The following is a 22,686-nucleotide window of genomic DNA, read 5'->3' on the forward strand; positions in this document are numbered from 1 at the left end:
ATGCTTCCAAACAACTGTAACTGAGTTTAATTTGTTATTTAAAGGATGAGTTACTGGACTGGACTGTTACTTTAACACTCGGATAATAACTATGGTCTTCACCGTAAGAGCTACTGATCAAACTTTTTCTTTCAGTCAGATGTACCGAGAAGAAACATGGTAGTAGGGATAGTATGTGGTATTCTCCTCCTGATTCATCTACTGGTTGGTCTCATTGCCCACAAACTAGACCATCTGGAGAGCCTTCGTCTGAGCTGTGTCCCACTTTGTGGCCAAACGGGACGCTACCGTTATCGGGTGCTGGTCAAAACTGGCTGGTACAGAGGGGCCGGTAAGTGAGGACTTAATGTGTATAACAATTAGTCAATGATTTTCTTTCATCAATGATAAAACGTATGCTTTATCCATTTTTAGTCTGTGGTAAAAAGTTAGCTCTTTGTCTAACTTATGTTATAGCACTTAAAAAAAAAAGTAATTCCCCTATTTCCCCCACGTCTCCTGCAGGAACCTCTGCTCATGTAGGCATTAGTCTGTATGGTCTTAACAAAAGCGGTTCACGCCACCTACAAAGAGAAGGAGCCTTTCAAAGGAACGGTCTAGACGACTTTCAGGTAGAAACCGATGTCAATTTAGGCGAAATCTGGAAAATATGCATCTGGCATGACAACACAGGTGGGATATATCCAACAAATGACTTTTCTTCAGGTTCAAAAAAAAAAAAAAAAAAAAAAAAAAAAAAAAAACCCAACACACTTTCTTTTTTTTTCCCACTCAGGTCTGGAGCCCCCGTGGTATCTTCAGCATGTGACAGTTTGGGACATGCAGACGGATAACATGTTCTTCTTCCTGGTGGATGACTGGCTGTCTGTGGAGAATGAAAGGAACTCTGGTTTGGTTCAGAAAGTCGTGCTGGCTACGTGTAAGAGTCAATAAAATAGCTTATAAACAAGATAAAAAATAAGATAACAAGATACACTGATGTTATAAAGTGTTAATCTTTATTATTATTATTATTGGGGTTTTATTAAAGGTAACACAATATAAATATACTGTAATTTCCGGACTATAAAGCGCACCCATATATAAGCCGAATTTTGACAAAGATTTTTATTTTGAACATACTAAACTAATGAACTTTACACAGGCTTTAACGAAAGACAGTGTCTGTTACACGGTGTAACGGGTGAAATATGTTGTGGCTTCTTTAAGAGCAGAGCGGTATTTTGGGAACAGCCTGCCGCCGCATTTTTCCGCTATTACTGCATGTGTGCAAGACCGAGGAATATGTCCTTATTATTTTCTGATGCTCATTTCTAAGTTTCTTTGACTAACCCGTAACGCTGTTGCCAAGAAAAAAAAAAAAGCACAAGTTTTGGAAACCTGTCTGTGCCTATGTGATTTCTGTTGCAACTGGAGTTAGCGAGCTCTCCCTTCACCCAGACTCAACGCGTTACAACGGCTTGTATCTAAACAGTAGCCAACCAAGAAAGTCATTGTTCACTGTCTTCCTCCTTCCTTTCAAAACTATTTCTCTCAGGAGTTTATCTTTTGCCATCGTCGTGCATTAAAAAAAAAAACATTTTTTCTCCCGATGCCGTGCAGCTCAGAACACAGGTGAGGTGCGTTTTTTTATTTCCGTTCGGAAATTTCATTGGTCTAATGTTATGTCGCTCAGTTTTTTTGGCTTGAAGTTTGTGAACCGGGAAAAACCCAGGAAAAATTCATTGTGTAAGCCACGGAGTTCAAATGTGGGTATGTGATTTTTTAAACACTAGATTCCACATTTAATTTGCTCTTATAATTCCCTCAACTCTTCTGGGAAGATGTTCCACTAGATGTTGGAGTGTGTTTGTAGATATTTGTTTTCATTAGCCACAAGGGTGTTATGAAAGGCAGGTACTGATGTAGGTGAGGAGACCTGGGGTGCAGTCAGCGTTCACATTCATCCCAAAGGTGTTCAGAAGGGATGAGATTAGAGCTCTATAGCAGCAAGATCTTCCGCTCTGAAACATGTAAACCAGATCTTCAAGGAGCTCAAATAATGCACAGGGGCTGGAAAAGGTTTAAGTTTTCATGTTTAAGTGAATGCAAAGTTTTGTTAGAGTGCATCTAAAGTCCTGTACAATTGAGTGCCTCCAGATTTGTGGTAACAGTTTGGAAAAGAACCACATATAGCAGGAAATGTCAGGTGACCCAATACTTTTGGAAATACAGTAGTCTAAATATATGCATGTGTGCGCATTTGTATATGTAGTCCATATAGAAATGAATAAAATCTCCTTTGCATATCAATTTGTTGTAGGCCCCCCGGAGCTGCAGCAGTTCAGAAGGATTTGGCGTGCCCAGCTTCTGTTCGGCCTGCAGGATCATCACCTCTGGCTGTCTCTTTGGGAACGTCCAGCTCACAGCACTTTTAGCCGAGCCCAGAGAGTGACCTGCTGCGCTCTAGTGCTACACCTTTACCTGGCAGCAGGGGCGGTGTGGTATGGCTTAGCAACCTCAAGCAGCAGGTAACAGATCCAACCCTAATCCAGACATGTGTAGTTTTCCAGGAAAACGAATGCAGTACAGCAAACACGGCGGCGCGTCACGTTAATGATTTGCTGCTGTGTTGTATTAGGTGTGTTAAAATAAGGCAACTCAAGCATACACTTCAGAAGATTATTTAATGATATGCTGTATCAACACGATTAGATTAGCAGGGATAAACAGATTAAGCGTGCTCAGAGGAAGTGGTACTGAACTGTACCTTCCAGGAAGTAAACTCTCGCCATGAACACGGTGCACTCAAGGGTATGTTTTTTACCAGAGGACTCGAAAGGGTTAGGTTGCTTTTGCATTCAACTTCATTTAAAGGTATTGAAAGTACATCCCTACTGGACAAATGTTATGCTTTTTAATAGCAGCCTCTGCTATTATAAAACTAGATTTAAACTAGAAGACCCAAACCTGTTCCAGCATGACAATGCCCCTGTCCATGATAATCTGCCTTACATGGGTTGGAGTGGAAAATTTCCTGCTGAAGAGCTCTGATCTCAACCCTATTGAACACCTTTGGGATGAATTGGAATGCTGACTGCACTCCAGGGCTCCTAAATTCACCTCCTTTGGTGGTTAAATGAGCACAAATCTCCACAAGCACACTTCAAGATCTAGTGGAACATCTTCCCAGAAGAGTGGAGGTTATTATAAGAGTAAATAAAGACTAGATGTAAAATGGGGTGCTCAAAAATCATATTCTCGGTTGTCCACAACATGTTGTCTATATAAAATCGTAGCTAATAAGTGATGTAGAAATGTGCAAGCGTGAGAATGTGTGGTGAATGAATACATGTGTAAAACCTTTCACTTTTAAGAAGTTTTTTACTACTTATGATTAAATGGAAGTGTATCTGTTGAGGAAATACTCAATTCGACACAAAGCCTGACAACTAAAGAAGCAGTTAGTATTAAATTAGGTGTGTTAGAGTAGGTTATATAGAGGTTAGGTGATTATTTAATGATATGCTAAATCAACAGTTACACACTCGACAAAGTATAAATACAAAGAAACAATACGGAGCTATACCTTTGACGAGGCAACGTACACATTCCTCACTTAAGTTGTGTTCTCAAGTGTGCAAATATTAAGACCCAGAGGACGAAGTGTATTATGTTATGTTATGTTATATATATACCATTGGATTGACTTTGAAGGATTGTTATTCAATTCCCTGTAACTCCAGAATTTATACTTTCAAGCCAATGAGATGAATGGAATAGATATCAATTTATTGCCATTGCACAGAAAAGGCTCTGGACTAAAGTCTGAGCATACGATTAGTATACGATTCCATTTCCTCCATTTACTGCAATAATAACCTCCACTCTTCTGGAAAGATGTTCCACTAGATTTTAAAATGTGTTGTGGAAATTTGTGCTCATTCAACAACAAAAACGGGTAATTATGTATGATGAGGAGGAATGGGGTGCAGCCAGCCATCCGATTTATCACAAAGGTGTTCAATAGGGTTGAAGTTTGAAGACTTACTCCAGCTCATGTACATCAAATCTTCTCGATGGTTTTGGATCTGGATTTGTGCACAGTGCCATTGTCATGCTGGAACAGGTCTGGGTCTTCTAATATAAGTGAAGGGAACATTTCTTTTTACCACATCCACTTCTTGTACACTTGTACACTTAATACTTAATAATCACAGTCTTGATGTCACCCAATTGAGGATGGGTTTCCCCTTTTGAGTCTGGTTCCTCTCAAGGTTTCTTCCTTGACATCTCAGGGAGTTTTTCCTTGCCTCAGTCGCCATGGCTGCTCATCAGGGATAAAACACATCGTTCACCTTAACTGTTAATTTCTGTAAAACTGCTTAGAGACAATGTCTGTTGTGAAAAGCGCTATAGAAATAAACTTCACTTGACTTGACTTGACTTGTGTGGCTCCAACTTTGTCAGGAAAAGAATCACATATGGGTGGAGAAGTCAGGTGTGTCACACATACACATGTAGGTATATACTACAGTTCCTCGATGTTAGGATGAAAATAATTTATTCTCCTTTCCTCATTGTAGAGGTCCAGTGTCTGACCAGATGCCAATGACCCCAGAGATCATCCTGGTTGGAATGACTATTGCTGTTGTGATGTTTCCTCTCCAATCTCTCCTCACCTTCCTGTTCAGGAAGACCAAGAGCAAGGCATGAACATTCCTCCTTGTTTCACGTTCTATTTTATATCTACATTATGTTTCTACCTTATCACAAAGGATAAGAAGTTTGCTCAGGAAACATTCCGTTCAAACAATGTTGTTTTATTGTAATGTGTACATGGAGCTTAATTATTGTTTCATTACATTGTTACAGGTCGCCATGGAGCTCTGCCTTCCTCCTTCCCCCATGTCTGATATCGTAGAGATGGATGTGTACCTCAGCCACCCAGTTATCTCTTGTGCTTCCTTTATGTCCATGCCTACAGCCCAGGAGTCTTCAACACACACAGAATCTTCCTTTGTAAGACTTAGTTGTGTTTGTGTTTGTGTTGAGAAAATCTGTTCCTGTCATCGCTTACAGATATGAAAAAATAAAATGAAAGAGACAGAAAAAGAGAAAAACCAAAAAATTGAAAGAAAAAAAAAAAAAAACATTCCACAGAAACTGCAAAGTGTAAACTCCTCTGTCCTAAAAACTTGAAAATTATTACAAAATCTCTAACACTGGAGTCTCCTTTCTTACATGTTAGATAAATATGTTCTTATGGAAATGGTCATGTCAGTGATGCTATATTTGGTTACCTAAGCACAATGTTTTTCAGGATGTGGTTCATCCACCATACAGGCTACAATGGATGATGTACATCAGGGGTGCACACTCTTCTTCAGCATGCGAGCTACTTATGAAATGACCAAGTCAAAATGATCTACCTACCAAAAAAAAGAATAAATAAATATCTATTTTCTTTTAATGTCATGCGATCCACCCACACTGCCTTTGCGATCAATAAATCAGCAGTTACCCTGGTGGTCTAGTGGTTAGGATTCTGTGCTCTCACCGCTGCAGCCCGGGTTTGATCCCCGGTCAGGAAACCAACCCCAGCCATTAGGGTTGCACAAGCCTTAGTGCTGGTCCCAAGCCTGAATAAATGGGGAGGGTTGCGTTAGGAAGGGCATCCAGCGTAAAAACATGTGCCAAATCAAACATGTGGATGGTCCGCTGTGGCGACCCCTAATGGGAGAAGCCGAAAGAAAGTTAAATCAGCAGTTACTATAGAAAAAATAATACAATGCATCTTCAGATAAGAAAGAAAGCTGCTTTATATTTTTAACATGTACATTAAAGAGCAGTGAAATTATATATTTTTTTTGCATACAACTGTGATGTTAGGGAGTTGGGCTCAGCCATGATATAGTGCTCCTGTAGCAGAGAGGGTTAAAGGTCTTGCTCAAGGGCCCCGACAGTGGCAGTTCGGTGATGCTGGGGCTTGAACACACGACCTTCCAAACAGTAACCCATAACCTTAACCACCATCTCACCCGTTCACACTTCCTTATCAAGAAACCACAAAAAGCGGCAATTCGATATCAAAATATGCTTTACCTCCGGTGTCTCTAATGTCACTTGAGACTCCTTCCAAAAAGGGTCTTTACAATATCAGCTATTACACAATGAAATAAAATTTATCTGTTTATGCACAACATTGTGCCTATTAATATTATTATTAGTTATTAATTAATTACTTATAACTTTTTGACCAATCAGAATCGAGAATTTTGTTCAATATATCATTCTGATTAAACTACTGTCATATTCACTGATATAAATTGAGAATTCAAAAGTGGTGTAAAGTGTTTACAAAATATTACTAAAAAAACTGAAAATGTTTGCATTTTATTAAGGAGTCCTTGGAGAGCCCGAAACTGGAGTCGGAATTTTGGACCAGATCACACTTTGGGAGTGAAAGGTATCAAACTCATTGTGTTTGCTATCAGGAATGTTGTAGGTTGAAACTAAAAAGCATCAAATGTTTAGTCCTTGCTCTAGCGGAGTTGAGCAGTGGACATCCAGCGACAGTATTTTTGGTCTTGCTGAGTTGATGGGACCCACACGGCTGCTGAAGAGAAAAAGAGCTCTTCTTCAGTTGCGACTGAATTCTCCAGATCGTTCAACCCCCGAACAGAGCAGTTCTTCATATCTGAAGAAAGAGCAGTCGACGTTCTTTGGTACGTTGTGTATGTTGGCGGTGTGCTGTATAATTAATAATTTGAAATATTTTTAGCAGTAAAAAATGAGTGATGCTTTTTATCCGTTTATTGTTACATTTAATACTGTGTAAAATTTGCTAATTAGCTATTATTCCCTCATTAAGTGAAGTGAAAAAGCGTCAATTTGATGGCAAAATATGTACCTTTACCTGGTATCTCTATTGACACTGGAGACTTAATCCGAAAAGGCTTTAACAATATCAGCGATGAGGCAATGAAATAAAATAAATCTTTTTCAGAATCTAGCATTCGTGATATAGATATCTTTTTTTACATTAATTTTTCTACAATGTGACATAAGAATTGCAATATTTTCATTTTATTTATATTTATATATATATATATATAATTTTTTTCTTTTTTTTTTTTTTTCAATGTAAAAAATATATATTAAATATTATATATATTCAATATATATATATATATATATATATATATATATATATATATATATATATATATATATATATATATATATATAATTAATTTTTTTTTTTTTTTGTGGAAGGTGAATTGCCGCCTGCTTCTGCAGATCCTTTCCTATCCAGTGCTTCTTCATCAGGGCCAAGTGGATCCGATAGCGGCCGATATTCACCCAATGAAACTGCTTTATCTGATACGTGAGTACCTACTACCTTACCTGCAGCACATTACCATATTGGATAGATACTGTGTGCATTTTCTGGTGCAGTGACATTGAGGGAACATCTTCCCCAAGCTCAAGGTGCACATGTGTTTACTCTAGACTGGAGAGTTCCTCTAGTGAGTGGATGGACTTGAGCGTGGAGAAGTTGGATTGCGATGAAGGTCTTTATAAAACCCACTGCTCCATGTCCATGTGTAGTGTGGCCAGTACTTTTCTCCCCAGTCTTCCCCCAGACTCCTTCAGCACCACCTCTATCACACACATAGGTGAGATTATTTGATTGTGTGGTCTTAAATGTTCTTTTATCAAATGTTTTCATGACAGGAACGTTTTCATGAACAATAGAGGAGGAACTGCATGTTGTCTCAGAAATCTTTTTAGTTTATAAAGCAATCAGGAACTGTTTAGAACCTCAGGAATTTTGTCCCAAAAAGAGTAAGGGTTCATCCTGACCAGGAATTGCAAAGGTTGAGATTCCTTTAGAGCACATCACTGGTCAAGCACTGCCAATACAGGATTTCCAAGCTGTACAAATGTTCCACCAAACAAATGTGCCTTATTGGAAGTATGTATGTCTATAAATCCTTTGTGTAAGAGAAATAAAATATGGCCGATCCCCAGGTGTGTCTCGCAGTGCACCAGGTCTGATGCTTCCATCTTGGGTGTTGGCTGTGACTTATCTTCTTGTGGCTGTGCTCTTGGGAACATGTCTGGTATTGGTGGGCTTGTACGGGAGCACTTTCTCCAACTCGGTGCTCCTCATGTGGCTCACATCAGTTCTGTCAGCCTTCTTCACATCACTTTTGATCCTGGAGCCTCTTACGGTTAGTGAAGGAATGCTAGCATTAATAGTCAATTTGGTCAAAAATGAAGATCTATCCAGAGGATTAGCTGTTATTTTGTTCTACATTTTTACAGATATGTGTTCGGGCTATGTATCTTGCCGGTGTGGTAAAACCTGTAGACCCAGAGGTGGAGGATCGGTTGGCTCAGGAGACCGTAGTGATGAGGATGGAGAAGGATCAAGATGTCGATGTGCGTCCTCTTTGTGGTTACGGCTTGCTGCACGCTAAAGAAGAGGCTCGGAAAGTACGAATTCTTAGGAATCTCATGAAGGTGAGGATTGGTTGAGTCCAATTATGTTTTGACTTAAAGTATAATATAGTGATCTTTAGTCTGTATCTTCAAGCAAGGGAAATCTTAAAAAAATCTCAAAGGCACAACTGCAAAAATTCTTTACTGGCGGACTGAAATACTTTGCCGGGTCCATGCCCTGCTTGATGGATCATCTTTAGTGTAGAGCTCTGTAAAAATTAGCATTTCCCATTGCTTTTTAAAGAGCTCTGACTCCATGGCCAGCAATGACAGCATATGGCTGAGTTTCTTTGTACAATTTTAGCAAATTTCAGTGGGTAATGCTGGGTGACAGTTTTTCATGTTTCATCCGAAGTTTTACATCATCAATCCATGACATGTTCAGACCCACGTTCTTTTGCTAACAGTAGTTAGCAGCAAACAAAATCTGTAGGGTTTATTTTGTTCATGACATGCCTCGATATTATGACGTCATACAAACACTGCTTTTCCCTTCATAACGCGATACGTTACTCTTCTTGCTGTTTTCTCCACCTGACTCATTTCAACATTTTCCATGAGATGGGTCGTAGTTGTGGTGATAATTAGGTCATCATGTTCCTTTTGGATCTTGGTTTGCCGGTTGTTGTAGGAAAAAAGTCACACTACAGTAGAGTTTCTAAAATCTTCTGACACTGCTGGAAAAAAATATATCGCAACAGCCATTAAACAGTGATCAAAGACTACAGATTTAATGCTCGGATTATAGGATTTTCAACATTTCTCTCAGACGACCAAATCGTGGCCAAAATCACACAGTGTGCACCTGGTTTAAGGCTCTGGGTTACTGATCGGAACCCCTGATCAAGCCCCAGTATCGCCAAGCTGTAGGCTGTCTTTCAAACATCACTGTAATATGTGAAGAGATATTTTTACTATGCTGTAAAATAAATGTAACAATTAATTTTTTTTACCTTTATTATATCTATGTTCATTATGCTTATCTAGCTTCAATTATAGTTGTTTTTGATAGATCTTTCTTAGGAATATATATCAAATAAATATTATTAAATAAAATAATAATATATAAATATATTATATAAGTAAAATATAAAATAATATTTCTGAATTTATTTCAAACTATGTGACATGAGTTGTGCTTGATCTGTTAATCATAGTCATAGTCGTAATCATAATAATTATGATCAGTAATCCATCCAAACCAAACCATCAACCGTTACGCTTACGGCATAATTTTTACTGCCATAGTCTTTTATATTTATTTACTGTACATTGATTCACTTGTATATTACATGCTGACCACTAGGGGTGCAACGGTACACAAAAATCACGGTGTGGTACATACCTCCGTTTTTAAGTCACAGAACGGTTAAATTTTGGTACATTTAGTTGCTTGTCATTTTTAATTAATGCAGTTGATTATTAATAGAATTTGTAAATATAAACAGTTTTTAATGTATAAAAATAATATTTTATAATATATAAAGATATGATCTACTTAACTGTTCTACTTATTTCAGTATACATTATCAAATGTCTTTATTCCTTCCATCCTTCATTCATTTACGCCCTTGATATGTGGAAGTGTCAGGATTTTCACCTTTTAGAGAAATTTTTGAAGCTGGACATAAAATGCAAAAGAACCCATATCGCTAGGGTTAGCAATGACCAGGAAGTACCCATGGTTTTGCAAAACAACACACTGCAAATCGTATTTCAGCTCAAAGTGTGAGGCGGAGTCTTAACAAACTGGTCCCGCACGTAATAAGTTCCAGAGGAAACTCAGATTTAAACTATGTTCCACACATGAAACGAATTGCATTTGGTACACATGTGCTCCAAATCTAAAGCCTTTTGAATTGTTATTAAATCTATCTATCTATCTATCTATCTATCTATCTATCTATCTATCTATCTATCTATCTATCTATCTATCTATCTATCTATCTATCTACACGATAAACATACAATAAACATCTCTTCTACAAAGCTCAGACCTTTTTTCTATGTTGTTTTCTCTACCTCATCCAGAACTGCCTGATCTACTTGCTGTTCCTCTTAGTGGTTCTTCTGATGAACTATCAGGACAATATCCAGGAGACGAACAGCAGATTGCTTCACTCTGCAGTCAAACGGTCGATCATCTCAGCTTTGCCAGGACAACCTAACCTCACAGCATTATCAGGGTGAACCACAAACCACCAGAAGTCTATCGTTTTCCAGAATCTATTTCCACGGTGTCCATTAGCACAGTGATTAGCGGTTTACATCTGGGTACAGTGTGAATGTTTCTAATTCAGCCTGTCAATCAACTCGTAGTGCTGGAAAAACACTTATTCACACTGAACTTAAGAGAAACGATGCTTTTAAATGGAATCCATTCCAAGATTCATGCGGTTAACATTTTGTTGCTAGTCAACAAGGGAATGTGGTGGCTCAGCATAATATGGCTAGCGATTTAGTCGTTTAAAAAGACGTAGGATGGACATTGATGTCCCCTTCACTCTTTCAATTTAATTCAATTCAATAATTTTTTTGTTTTTTTTATGTACTGTACATCTTTTTTTTGTGTACTGGCACTTCTCAAAAGCTTTAGCTATGCTTAGCCAGAGAATGAAGTGGACTATCTAACTAATAATAACAGTATTCTTGGCTACACACTCAATCTAAGTAGACTTTACAGTGTAGATTTCAGTGGAGGCTTTGCTTGACTTACTGTACCTGCATGGGTGGATAGAGGGATCAGTTTAGCAATGGTAGTAGATGGAGGCATCAGTGGAGCAGTGGTAGAAGATAGAGGGAGCAGTGGAGCAGTGGTAGTAGATAGAGGGATCAGTGGAGCAGTGGTAGTAGATGGAGAGATCAGTGGAGCAGTGGTAGAAGATGGAGGGATCAGTGGATCAATGGTAGAAGATAGAGGGAGCAGTGGAGCAGTGGTAGTAGATGATGGGATCAGTGGAGCAGTGGTAGTAGATGAAGGGATCAGTGGAGCAGTGTTTGTAGATGGAGGGATCAGTGAAGCAGTGTTAGTAGATGGAGGATCAGTGGAGCAGTGGTAGTAGATGGAGGGATCAGTGGAGCAGTGTTAGTAGATGGAGGGATCAGTGGAGCAGTTGTTGTAGATGGAGGGATCATTGGAGCAGTGGTTGTAGATGGAGGGATCAGTGGAGCAGTGTTAGTAGATGGAGGGATCAGTGGAGCAGTTGTTGTAGATGGAGGGATCAGTGGGGCAGTGTTAGTAGATGAAGGGATCAGTGGAGCAGTGGTTGTAGATGGTAGATGGAGGGATCAGTGGAGCAGTGTTAGTAGATGGAGGGATCAGTGGAGCAGTTGTTGTAGATGGAGGGATCAGTGGGGCAGTGTTAGTAGATGAAGGGATCAGTGGAGCAGTTGTTGTAGATGAAGGGATCAGTGGAGCAGTGGTTGTAGATGGTAGATGGAGGGATCAGTGGATCAATGGTAGAAGATAGAGGAGCAGTGGAGCAGTGTTAGTAGATGGGGGGATCAGTGGAGCAGTTGTTGTAGATGGAGGGATCAGTGGGGCAGTGGTTGTAGAGAGCAATTGTACACTGGTGTATTGTATTTGACTGAAGGTTTAATTAAATACATTATTTTCCCCTATAGGTGGACAGAAGTATGGCAGTGGATGGACAAAATTTTAACATCCCACCTCCACAAAAATCCCTCCCTCTCCCTGATTGGTCTTGCACGAATACAAAGAGTGACATCACCGAACTGTAAGGATCGTCAATAGCTACTTTGTCAATTGCTGTCGAGATGTTAATTAAATACCTTACTATTTATTTTCTTTTATATCTACAAAGATTGTGAAGAGGATCCCGGAGACACACTGAAGCATGTCCAGACATTGATGAGACAAAGACATCAAAGCAACAGTACTACCTCCTTCTTCACCTGGTCAGTCATCTCCATTACAAAAAGTCAAATCATGATTTTGTGAACCGTAATAATAATAATAATAATAATAATAATAATAATAATGAGTAAAAAATTCCCTGAGATGGCATATGGAAGAAACATTAAGAAGATCCAGACTCAAGAGGGAACCTCATCCTCATCTGGGTGGCACTGAATGTCTATTCATTTGAGTTGTTGAGGTGTGCATTGATGGTGATAAAATGCAAACTGTAGTCCAGAGTCAGTGTAACAAACTTTTGACATTAAGTAGAGTCCAAATCCATCCTCAACTCTCATGTGTTACTCTGTGGTTTCATGGATCCATTAATGTGAAACCATCTCCAGCTGCACAGTATTAGGCAGGTGGTCATAATGTTATACCTGATCAGTGTATTTAATGCAGCAGGTAGCGGAAATTCAGAACACACACAATTTTATCAGACGTCTTTGGACTAGAATGATATTTTCCTTCAATGGAACTAGGAGACTTGAACCTGTTCCAACATCACAATTGCTCCTGTGCACAAATCCCCGTTCTTTGTCCATATAGTGTACAATTCATACTACATTTTCTTATGCCACATATATATAAAAAAATATCTATAATGATATATGAACTATGCTCATCTGGGGTTTAAACTATTATAAATAACCCATGGTCCATGCTTCATAACTCTATTAGAGTAAATATTTTGTGTACCTACATATGTGATAGAAGAGTATCTGCGAGAGTGAAAGGGAAAGTTTATAGGACTGTGGTGAGACCTGAGATGATGTATGGTTTAGAGACAGTGGCATTGAGTAAAAGACAGGAGGTGGAGCTGGAGGTAGCAGAGCTGAAGATGTTGAGATGTTCGTTGGGAGTGACGACGATAGACAGGATTAGAAACGAGTTTATTAGATGGACAGCGCATGTAGGACGTTTTGGAGACAAGGTGAGGGAGGTGAGATTGAGATGGTTTGGACATGTGCAGAGGAGGGACATGGTATATCAGTAGGAGAATGCTGAGGATGGGCCACCAGGAAGGATGAAAAGAGGAAGACCAAGGAGGAGGTTTATGGATGTGGTGAGGGAAGACATGCAGGTAGTTGGTTTAAAAGAGGCAGATTTAGAGGACAGGGTGGTATGGAGACGGATGATCCGCTGTGGCGACCCCTAATGGGAGAAGCTGAAATAAGAAGAAGAAGATTTGGGTACCTACATAACTACTGATAATGAGGTGTAATGATATGTTTATCTGACCACTGTTTTCTCTCTTGCTAAGGCCATGGTCCACAGCACAGTCATGTGTCCTCACTGAGGCAGACGAAATGTTGCTCGGAAACAGCAGTTTCTACACCACTCACATCCTCTCAGACCTGAAACAAGCGCAGTGGATCACCACAGAGTGAGTTTCTCGCCTGAGGACACTGTTCCAGCTTTTAATCGAATGCTTTCAAGACTTTGTTTTTTATCTTCCACCACTTTGAACAGAAATGGCAATGATTTACTGTACAGCAAACATCTATCAACACAGTCTACAGGCAATTTTTCTTCTGTTTTTCTCTTCCTGCTTCTTCTCCTTCTCCTTCTTCTGCTCTGTATTCCTGTTCTCCTTTCAATTTTGCTGTCTTCTTCATCTGCTTTCTCTTGTTCTGCATTGGTCTTTTCTTCTTCTTCTGCTCAGTATTCTTCTTTTCCTCTCTCTACTTCTGCGTTGTCCTCTTCTGCTCATTCTTCTACTGCTTGTGCTTGTTCTGCTTTGTTTCATTCTTTTCTTCTTCTTTGTCTTCATCATCATCATCATCTTCTTCTTCCTCTCTCTCTCTCTCTCTCTCTCTCTCTCTCTCTCTCTCTCTCTACTTCTGCTTTGTCCTCTTCTGCTCATTGTTCTACTGCTCTCGCTCGTTTTGCTTTGTTACTTTTTTTGTCTTCATCATCTTTTTCTCTCTCTACTTCTCCTTTTGTCCTCTTCTGCTCATTCTTCCTTTGCTCTCACTTGTTCCGGTTTGGTACTTCTTCTTCTTTCTCCTCATCTTCTTTTTCTTCTTCTTCTTCTTTGTCTTCATTATCATCTTCTTCTTCTTTATCTTCTTCTTCTCATCCTTCTTCTCCTTCTTTGTGTTCTTCTTGTTCTGGTCCTTCTTCTTCTGCTTTGTTTTCTTCTTCCTTTTTGTCTTAAATCGTCTTTTTCTTCATTATCATCATCATTTTCTGCTCTGTACTCTTCTTTTTTTATCTCTCTTCTTTGTGTTCATCCTCATCCTCATTATCATCATCATCATCATCATCATCATCACCATTCCTATTCTTTATTCTATTCTTTTTTTTGCTCTTCTTCTTTTTTTAACTTTTACTTTTTGTTTTCCATTTTTGTCTTTTTTTTCTGCCTTACATCTCTGTCTTTTCTCCTTCTTCTTCATCTTCTCCTCTATTTCTTTTTCTTCTTTTACTTCTTCTTTTTCATCTACTACTATTACTTCTTCTTTCTTTGTATCGTCTCATTTTAAAAAAAGGTACATTCTATAAGGAATAAAACAACTCTGTTATTAGAAAATAATAAATGGCAGTAAATGACTGCATGGTGCGATGCAGATTCTCAGGGTGTTTTATTTCTTATTCAGCAGTTTTTAAAATAGCAATAGACACATCATTCTAACCTTGAATTTTATGGAATGTTCAGGATAGAAATCATTTCCTTCATTTGTGTCATAGCAGCTATAAGCAGTTATTAATATTATTAAGAAAAAATACAACCTCCATTGTCTTAAAGTTCGTATCATGCTGACACTGGAGACTCCTTTCAGCATTTATAAAAAAAAAACACTGTAGTATTTATGCATGTTTGAATTAAACCCAGTTCCATGCTTAGCTGGTGCTCTTGCTTACCATGAACCATGATGTATTTCAGGACCCAGGCCATGCTAGTTGAGTTCACTCAGTACCACAGGGGGACTGGGATATTCCTGCCTGTTTCCATTCTGCTGGAGAAAACGCAGACTCAGCGGATTCTCTCCACTGTCTCCATCCAGCCTTTCCATATCCCAGGGTCCTTCTCTGGACTTGACTTAAGCATCGGCATTACGGTAACACCGTTCATGCAGAAATTAAATTTTTATTTAGCCTTTGGGTGCATTAAAACATCATTTTTAATTATTATTTTTTATCCAAGCATTTCCATATTTCCTTTTTTCCTTTTTTTCATGCTGTTTTTAAGCAGTTTTTTGAATTCTTTTTGGTCTTGGGTTGATTTTCTTCAGATGCACAACCTGACCACTGATCATTCAAAAAGAAAGGTTTTTTATTTAGAAAATGTGATAGCAACTTGAACAAGGTACCAGTGGTTAAGGCAATTTCTTTCATTGGTGTGCTTCTTTCACCTGGAAGCTTCCACATCACAGAGGATTTAATTATTTGTTCCAGCAAGAAAATCTTTTTATTCTTTTTTTTTTCCCACAAAAAATATTTCCCAGTTTTCATTTCGGGTTGTTTTACAATATACGGAACCGCATTGTATTCACAAAAAAAAATAAAAATTCACAGCCAGGATCTCATAATTATGACTTGGTATCTCATAATTATGACTTAGTATCTCATAATTATGAGATAAGTTGGGGCAGTCTGTGGCAGGGCAGCGTTTTAGCGCATAACACCGGATCTGACGTTACTGCATTTTTTGCTCAGAAAGCGCCTCATTGCGCAACAATGGAGACGTAGAAGCTATTATATGGTTATTATTATTATTATTATTATTATTATTATTATTATTATTATTATATTTAAACATTGACTACTAATATATGTTACACGTTACACATAAAACAAACTTTCATCAAGTGGACAGTCAGAACGTGTAACATATATTAGTAGTCAATGTTAAAATATAATAATAATAATAATAATATTATTATTATTATTATTATTATTATTATTATTGCCCCGTATCTGTTAACTAAAGCAAGACTTACTGTAACTAAATTCATTATCAGGAGGAGCAGGTCAGTGAGGAAATGTCCAGTAGCTAATTAAACTAATATAATGTTAGATTTTTATTATGACCAAACAAAACTTCATTCTTGGAGAGGTTTTACATGCGATCTGCGATGCACGTGGTGCCTTTTCTGATCAGGGAAGAATCACACAGCACACAGAATGGTGCATATATTTTTCTTTAATTTAATGCAGATAACAGACAAGTATATATATATACACACACACACACACACACTGGAAAATACCTGAGCTTTAACTGTTCCTGATTGGGTAAGAAGACAATAATAACCGGAGATGTGTGAGCCCAGATAAAGACTTCCTGTATACCTTACATACTCACATCATAAAGACCCTATAGACACTGAACAGATGATAGGACTGTGTTTAGAGAATCAGTGTGAGAAACATCTTAACACTAACATATACAGTCATCAGGCTAAACCATATAATAGCTTCTACATCTCCATTGATGCGCAATGAGGCGCTTCCGAACAAAAAATGCAGTTATGTCAGATCCGGTGTTATGCACTTAAACGCTGCCCTGCCACAGACTGCCCCAACTTATCTCAGAATTATGAGATACTAAGTCATAATTATGACTTAGTATCTCATTATCTTAGTAAATTTTATAATTCAGTTATATGAGATAATGGGTCAGGGGTGTAAATACTTTTGCAAGGCCAAGTACAAGCAGTATAAGTTGGCATTGGAACATCGATTTTAATTTCTCAAGTTCCAATATTTAAGCCTGTATTTTACTTACATTACACCAACAAGGAAACAGTAATTAAGAATTTAAGACATGTGACATTCAGGTGCATCTGAGGAGGGTTTCACATGAACAGCATAAAGATCTATGAGGTTGCTGTGGAGGAACTCAAGGAACCTGAAGATGGATTTTGCTATAAGATGCTTTATGTTCAAGCTGCAATTGTGATAAACAGATTTGCATTTAAGTGTCCACCAGTGAACAGTTGAGAACGTTAAAAATGGTGTTTATATTAATAATGAATTGTAATAAATTAGAATTTAGTGCTGGTGTCAGGGATTTTTTTCCTTTCCACTTTTGCCACACTGGTTTATAATTTATAGGGAATCGAATCAAATCAAATTGTTGGATGTGAATACACTTAAAAATTATAGGATGTTATTCAAATACATTAATAAATAGGGCACCAATAATAATAATAAAATAACTGAAGTACTCTTTTATTTTTTTAGAACAATGTTATATTAAATATTATTTAACTATAAAAATCACAGATGTTTGCTTGGTCATCTTATCCTTCGATTCTTGTGCTTTGGATTAACAGTTCAGTACAGGTTTCATCATTTTCATTTAGCTTTTATGTAGTATGTTATTAAGTTTCATTGATTTGTTATTTATTTATAAGAAGTGCTATTTTGTAATCTGCTGAACCATCAGAGTAGAGGTCATATTGTTTTAAATTGTTTCTGTTCGGTAGTCAATATGATATAATATAATATAATATAATATAAAATAATATAAAATAATATAATATAATATAATATAATATAATATAATATAATATAATATAATATAATATAAAATAATATAATATAATATAATATAATATAATATAATATAATATAATATATATAAATATATATATTTTTTTTTAAATAAATTATATTTATAATATAAATATATATCATTATAAATATATATAATAAATACATTATTTATATATATTAAACTGCAATATTATACTGAAGAAATCTGAGATTATTTTGGGCGGTTAAAATTAAGAACCATAATAATGGATCTGGACTGTAATTAAAATGAAAAAGCTTTAAACAGGTGATAACCTCAAGAAAGATTTATCTGTAATGAATTTGACATTAGATATCACCCAGATGAGTATGGGTTTTCTTTTGAGTCTGGTTCCTCTCAAGGTTTTTTGCTCATACCATCTCAGGAAGTTTCTCCTGGCCAATGTTGCCAGTGACTTACTCATTAGGGATAAACTTCTAATGCTAAAATGTGTAGTTGCAAAGTATTTAAGTCTGTAAAGAATTACAAGAATTTTGTATTCAAGGTAATGAAACAAAATTTAGTCCCTTAGCCCTAAAAATATTTTTTACAGGCCAAGAATATACAGAGACAGTAATATATTGTATGCTGTTTTGTTTTGCTAGGCTCTACTGCTGATATTCTCTTTGTGTTTCCTGAGTGCTGAGGTTTGGAGGATATTCAGGGAGCGAGCTCAGTACCTCACCCAGGGCTGGCATTTATTCCAGCTCTTGGTGGCTTTACTGTCCTTCTCAGCAGCTTCACTGCGCTTTTGTTTCTTGTCCATGGCTGCTGAGTGCCTTTCTGACCACGTCTCTCAGCCTGAGACCTTCACTGGATTTCACAACATCGCTGCTTTGGCTAAGAGTTCCTCGCAGCTCTCGGCTGTGTTACTGATGTTTCTGGTTCCACAGGTAAAAATGACAAAGTGTAATGTAGCTTGTAGATTAGTGGTTAAGGCTTTGAACTTTTGAGCAGAAGGTCATAAGTTTGAATCTCAGCCACACCAAGCTGGATCCCTGAGCAAGGCTCTTAACCCCGTAGCTGCTCAGTTGTATAAATAAGATAAATGTAAGTCGCTCTGGATAAGTATGTCTTCCACGTGTCATGAAAGTAACTGTTGAAGAAATCAGTGGAAATTGCAGAATAATTATAGTGTTGGCATATAGACACTCTCTACAGACTTAAACATCTGAGCATATTTATTTCTCCAAGCAGACATCTGTGTGAATAGCTATTTAAGTTCAAGACAATATACAGGTAGTCCCCGAGTTACGAGGGCCCCTATTTATGCCTCACTAAATTTGAAGTGGGAAAAAAATTGCACACAATCTATAGTACACAATCCTTTACGCTAAACAATGCTTGTTTTGTTTCAGATGGCCGGTTCTCTGCAATTCGTAAGAAGATGGGTGATTTTTGTCAGGGTTCTCCATCAGGCATGCTCTGAAATCTGTGGCATAACCCTCCTGTTTGTGCTTCTGCTGCTTCTCTTTTCCCACACAGGATGCTTGGTACTTAATTTTATTATATGAGGGGCGTTCAAGTCAAACTGTGATTTTTAATTTTTACAGGTATAAAAAATGTATAACTTGGCAGTACTACACACAGTAGTAAGTGGCTAGCGTGTCCTATTACTGCTAGGCAGCACACTTGTTGCGGACCAGTCCAGAGTCCGTTAATCACAATGGCGGACAACAGTATTAGTGCATGGAATAGCTTGTGGTGATGCAGTTTCTTGTGAAAGAAGGCATAAAACCTGTGGATATCTACAGAAGACTTCAAGTACAGTACAGTGATGAGATGCTCAGCTGCAGTGAGACATTTGAATGGTGTTTAAAATGGTGTAAAAATCTGTATGTAAGTCCGTCTGTGACGATCCTGCTTGTGGTGGTTCCCAGTCCACAGCAGTCATCCTTGTGAACATTTAGCACGTGGAACACCTGATCCTGGATAATCGACGAGTTCCTTGAAGGTCAACATTTAAGTACTGGTGAGGAAGTGAAGCAGGCTGTCCTTGGATGGGTCAGTCGTACTGAGAAATATTTTAAAAATGGGATAAATGTATAAATGTACACTATTTTAAAAAATAAAATGCAGTTTACACTGCTTGAAATTTGTTATTTTCTTTTATGAAATAAAAAAATGTCCAGCTTGACTTGAACGCCCCTCGTACTTCGACTGTTATTTCAATATAATGCTTCTAAAAAAAGGTTTTCCTGAAAGTCTGATTTTGCAATGCTGTGATATTCTTTTCAGCTTTTTTCGGCTTCAGTGGAAGGTTTTAGGACTGTAAGGCAAGCTAGTGAGTCCTTGTTGTGCTTGTTGAGAAATCGATTCGTTTTAAGGCAGCTATCTGAGGAGCATCCAGTGCTTGGGCCCATATTCTGTCTCGCTGTGTTTGGTCTGGGGTTCTGGCTCCTTGGGCGTCTATGTGGAGCCGTATTACTCCAGAGGTACAAGAATATCCAAGCAGAAATGTACCGGCCATCCATGGAACCTCAGGATTACGAGATGGTCGAGTTTCTTATCAAGAGGCTCAAGCTATGGATGGGGCTGAGCAAGATAAAAGAGGTAGAATTATCTTTTGTCATCATGTACAGTATGTCAAAAAACAAATTGCAGTAGTGAATTCTGTGCTTGATTGTAAACTCTGCTTGTATTCACATTTTCAGTTCAGGCACCGTGTAAAGTTTGAGGGCATGGAGTCACCGCCTTCTAGATCGTCCCAGTTCTCCAGTATCTCCCCACCTGTAAGTCCTCCAAGGCCTCGTCTAGTGTCTGCGTCCTCTCAGGTCTCAGAGTCTTCCACTATCTCAGAGAGCCATGAGGTCCAGCAATACCTTGATCGCTTGCTGCCCTCTGTGGACAATCTTCTTGCCAGTTTTGACCGTGTCAATCAACTGACAAATGACATCTTGAACATTGAGGAGCAGCTTCAGGAAATCCTAAGCAGAATTGTCCAAAAAAGAAGGAAGCACAATCAGCCAAAACCACAGATGTCTCCAGCCACAAAACTGGCCAGACCTAGCCAAACTTCCCTTCCAATGTCACTGAAGGCTCTCCGGCCTTCCAATGATGGTATCCCCCAAGCCCCCTCTAATCGCCGTGCTACCCACTCTGAGTCATCTCTGATGGCACCTTCTGCTCACCTCACAAATTATCCACGAGTAGCAGGAACGCAGAAATCTCAGACAGTAGACCAAGAAATTAGAGGTTTCCCTAGACGGAGAGCTTGGCACTCAGGATCTTGTCACTCTGCAGATACTATTCAAAGGTTTGCTAAGTCTCAAAGCCCTGGAGCCATTCCTGTAAGACCTCACAGTGAAGAAAGTGATTGGACAGCAGCAAGTGGGGGCATGCCAATTAAAAAGAAAGCCTGGCACACTGATTCTTTTGAAATAGAAAAGGGCTAGGTCTGTCTTGTGTGTGCTACTGGTACATTTAGTAAAGTTAATTGATTAGGTTATGAAGTTTTATGTTCTTTAAATGAATGGCATATGCACTAGCTTGGAATGTACAGTAAATAGCAAGTCAACCTTTAAGCAGGGACGATCTTTTTAGGGTGCCTTAGCTAACTTGTTCTGGTACTACATACCTTGTTTTTACACCTCAAAATGTTAAAGCACTTTGATAATTGTACCACAAACGTATCTAAATTAACTTAAAGGACTCTTCATGAAAGTGCTACCCAGACTCTGGAGAAGCCCTGAGGGAGACCCAGGAAGCTGTGGACTGAATTATTAAATGGACTTCAATGTTCTTTTACTTCCATACACATTTCATGATTTTTAATGGTTGTTCCCATAAAAGAAATTAACACACAGATTCTTGAATAAACATTTAAATCAATGCTGGGATGATATTTACACAGGGAACATCTGGATCCCAGTAGGCAGGAGCTGATGCAGAATCATTGGCCTGTAGAATTTTTCATGTCTGTCTTAATTTATATCTTGGTGCATTTTAAACAATAAATATATAAAAATCTGCTTCTTTGACATCAAGTGTAATTTACACAGAAGGCTCCAGACGCATGTTAAAAACCTCCCAGAGCGTAAATATGACAGGGTCGGGATTAGCGAGAACATTCTAAACACGTAGCTGTAAAAAAAAAACTCTTCTTTATTTGCGCTGTGATATTTGATTGACACTAATGCAAACAAGTGGGAATGAGGGACTAATTGAGAAGGGCTGTCACTGTTAAATCTTTTTAGGTAATTGGGAATTCGGTGTCATATAAAGACTGCTTAAAAGGTGACAAAATACTTATGTATATGTCAGTAGGATATTCCAGGACACTTCTAAAGAACTTACAAGGCAATTAAGACAGAAAGTTCTATATTTTGAAAATAACCCCATTAAATAAATTGCATGATGTTACTATTAGATACGTATGTTTTAAATGGTTTTGAAATTGCATGTGCTGTTATTTCTGCCAGCAAATGGAAATCAAACTGATGTTCCACACAATGAAACATATTTCAGGATAATCCCAGACAGGGGGAGATTTCAGAATGAAAAAAAATGTTCACATTCCTCACTACATGAATCTTCTTGCTCTAAACTTTATAAATCAACAAAAGTTGATTAAAGCACAGTGTCAGCTCTGATGCTGTATGGATTTATCGAAGCATGACCATCTGAGTTATGAATGAATCATATCAGTGGCATGTATACAAGCCTTGAAATGCACACAATGTACTGAATACTGTTTTAAACAATTTACTACTTACATTGAAAGTCAACAATATAAAAAAATCTCGATACA

General features: G+C 38.0%; 1 protein-coding gene across 1 annotated transcript in view; it reads left to right on the forward strand.

The window, feature by feature from the left end:
• Window positions 1-21,907, forward strand: part of pkd1b (polycystic kidney disease 1b) — a 47,451-nt gene extending 25,544 nt beyond the window's left edge. The window contains exons 22-42 of the mRNA XM_046854751.1: window positions 136-331; window positions 505-672; window positions 776-919; window positions 2,303-2,510; window positions 4,566-4,689; window positions 4,855-5,001; window positions 6,384-6,448; window positions 6,517-6,707; window positions 7,258-7,369; window positions 7,495-7,661; window positions 8,017-8,219; window positions 8,314-8,511; window positions 10,522-10,676; window positions 12,115-12,227; window positions 12,315-12,408; window positions 13,674-13,796; window positions 15,300-15,474; window positions 18,542-18,829; window positions 19,295-19,429; window positions 20,175-20,489; window positions 20,591-21,907. Coding sequence (XP_046710707.1) covers window positions 136-331; window positions 505-672; window positions 776-919; window positions 2,303-2,510; window positions 4,566-4,689; window positions 4,855-5,001; window positions 6,384-6,448; window positions 6,517-6,707; window positions 7,258-7,369; window positions 7,495-7,661; window positions 8,017-8,219; window positions 8,314-8,511; window positions 10,522-10,676; window positions 12,115-12,227; window positions 12,315-12,408; window positions 13,674-13,796; window positions 15,300-15,474; window positions 18,542-18,829; window positions 19,295-19,429; window positions 20,175-20,489; window positions 20,591-21,331 — 4,062 coding nt within the window. The 3' untranslated portion in view covers window positions 21,332-21,907. The remainder of the gene's footprint in view (window positions 1-135; window positions 332-504; window positions 673-775; window positions 920-2,302; window positions 2,511-4,565; window positions 4,690-4,854; window positions 5,002-6,383; window positions 6,449-6,516; window positions 6,708-7,257; window positions 7,370-7,494; window positions 7,662-8,016; window positions 8,220-8,313; window positions 8,512-10,521; window positions 10,677-12,114; window positions 12,228-12,314; window positions 12,409-13,673; window positions 13,797-15,299; window positions 15,475-18,541; window positions 18,830-19,294; window positions 19,430-20,174; window positions 20,490-20,590) is intronic.
• The last annotated feature ends 779 nt before the right edge of the window (window positions 21,908-22,686 follow it).

The sequence above is a fragment of the Silurus meridionalis genome, chromosome 7 (genome assembly GCF_014805685.1).
Source record: "Silurus meridionalis isolate SWU-2019-XX chromosome 7, ASM1480568v1, whole genome shotgun sequence".
Taxonomy (NCBI): domain Eukaryota; kingdom Metazoa; phylum Chordata; class Actinopteri; order Siluriformes; family Siluridae; genus Silurus; species Silurus meridionalis.